The 2514-nt window shown below is 39.3% G+C and overlaps 1 protein-coding gene across 1 annotated transcript in view; it reads right to left on the reverse strand.

Annotated features, from left to right (window-relative positions):
- LOC106871147 (transcription initiation protein SPT3 homolog) overlaps window positions 1-2514 on the reverse strand; it is a gene marked incomplete at its 3' end in the record, with an annotated part of 102758 nt that overhangs the window by 36260 nt on the left and 63984 nt on the right. The window contains exons 4-5 of the mRNA XM_052977152.1: window positions 1767-1853; window positions 866-923 (exon numbers count right to left, since the gene is read on the reverse strand). Of these exons, the coding sequence (XP_052833112.1) occupies window positions 866-923; window positions 1767-1853 (145 nt within the window). The remainder of the gene's footprint in view (window positions 1-865; window positions 924-1766; window positions 1854-2514) is intronic.

Here is a 2514-nt window from a genome sequence, read left to right on the forward strand (position 1 = left end):
CATGGTGACAAGAGGCGATAGTTGTGCTTGTTAGGGGTGGCTTTTGGTGATGGTGGTGGTGGTGGTGGTGGTGGTGGTGGTGGTGGTAGTGGTGCAGGTGTGAAAATCAAAGTAATTGATTTTTCTAAACTCCTTAACCTGCAATGCCATGGAAATTGTGGAGGAGGAGAAGGAGGAGGAGGTGGTGGGAAGGATTGACACCAGATGAGAGGCATTGTATTATATACACACACATATGAGTATGTATGTATATATGTATGTATGTATGTATGTATGTATATATATATATAGATACATGTATATATACGTATATTATATGCATATATACATAGATATATATAATATATTATATATATATATGTACATATATATATAAATATATATATATTTAAATATATATATACATACATGTACGTGTATGTGTTTGCATTTGCGTGTATATACATATATATATATATATATACACACGCATGCATATATAAAGGGGGGGCAGGGGGAGAAGCAGTGGGTGTGAGAGGAAGGCAGCCAACATTGTTCAAGGTTTATGTATTTTGTTTATCTTTTTTTTTTCTCAAGTTCTTTGTCTTTTCTTTTCTTCTTTTTTCTTAACCCCCCCCCCCCACCTTTTGTATCGTTTAAATTGTTTTCTCTTTCTTTCTCGTTTGTTTTCTTTCATCTTCTTCATTATCATTCCGCTAACAATACAAAGTTTGACCAATGAAACAGGTTCAATTAGCTGCACCGACTAATGAGTCTAATAACGCCACATGACGATGACGATGACGATGACGATGATGATGGTGATGGTGATGGTTTAGCTAATTGGTGTCGTATCAATAAAGTCAAACACAGAATGAAACCGAACCGAGAAATGGTGAAGGAATATGAATGAAGTTTTCCGATTGGCTCGTTAGTGTGGTCAGCTGATCGCACATGTAATGAGCTGACAATGGTTTGTCTTTACATGGTCGCACAACATGTTCGAAATGACAACCAAGTCACAATGAAATCCCACACTGACTATTTTGACAAAAGTAGCAAATGAAGTAGTCCTAAACATATCATCATCATCATCATCACCATAGGCACAGGAATGGCTGTGTGGTAAGAAGGCGGCAGCGAGCTGGCAGAGTGGTTAGCACGCCGGGCCTAATGCTTAGCAGTATTTCATCTGCCGTTACGTTCTGAGTTCAAATTCCGCAGAGGTCGACCTTGCTTGTCATCTTCTCGGGGTCGATAAATTAAGTAGCAGTTACGCCCTGGGATCGATGTAATCAACTTAATCCCTTTGTCTGTCCTTGTTTGTTTCCTCTATGTTTAGCCCCCTTGTGGGCATTAAAGAAATAAGTAGCTTGCTTCCAAACCACATGATTCAGGGTTCAGTCCCACTGCATGGCACCTTGGGCAAGTGCCTTCTACTATAGCCTCAGGCCAACCAAAGCCTTGTGAGTAGGTGGAAACTGAAAGAAGCCCATCATATACTATTTAATGAAGATTTTCTTTCACCTGCGGATGTAGCTTCAATTCTGCATTTTTTTTTTTTTTGAATTTTGCATTAATGTGCAAACCAGGTGGGAAAGGTTTTGTTAAAATTGATTCACAGAGAACCAAGAAATCTTAAATATCAATCCTAAGCTATTAGCATGGTTCTGGGTGTAGTTGGACAGACATACAGATGGATAGAAGGATAGATAGCTGGATAGATAGATAGAGAGAGAGAGAGAGAGAGAGAGAGAGAGAGTGAAAGAGAAAGAGAGAGAACTTACCTTATCTTTTCTCAAAAGAAATAAAAAGTCTTCAAGACTGATGAATCGACCATTTCTCTTTGCTGCCATTTCTGAAGCTTGGTAAAGCTGGTTTGGGGAGAGACAAATAGAGAGACAGAGACTGCATGAGAGAGAGAGAAGGGGGAGGAGAGAGATTAAAAGAAAGAGAGAGGGAGGAAATGAGAGAGAGAGTGTATGAAGGAGAAAGAGAGAGAGTGTACAAGATGAGAAAGAGAGACAGAAAGAGCAAGAAAACCAGAAAGAGAGACAGAGAGAGAGAGAGAGGCAGATAAAAACAGAGAGACTGAGTGAAAGAAAATTTGTGAGAGAGGGAGGAAAGAGAGAGAGACAGAAAGAGAGACTGTGTATGAGGTGAGAAAGAGAGACACACAGACAGACAGACAACAAAAGAGACACAAAAGCAGAAAGAGAGAGACCGTGCATACGAGAGGGGAGACAAATAGAAAGAGACAATGTGTGTATAAAAGAAGAGAGAGAGAGAGAGAGAGAGAAGCTGTATATATGATGAAAAAGAGAAAGAGAGGGAGTGTGTGTTTGAGAGACAGAGAGAGAGACAGACGGACAGACAAACAGACAGAAACTGATCAAATGTCACACAATAATTAAATCAGGGTTAATATATTAAATGTAACGAGTAGCAAATAGTTAATTAGAAATAATTATGCGAGAAGGAGAACTTCATTAAGACCAACTTCCTGTAAGGATTCATAATATTCACTGGGGGGGG

Source organism: Octopus bimaculoides, chromosome 27 (assembly GCF_001194135.2).
Source record: "Octopus bimaculoides isolate UCB-OBI-ISO-001 chromosome 27, ASM119413v2, whole genome shotgun sequence".
NCBI lineage: Eukaryota > Metazoa > Mollusca > Cephalopoda > Octopoda > Octopodidae > Octopus > Octopus bimaculoides.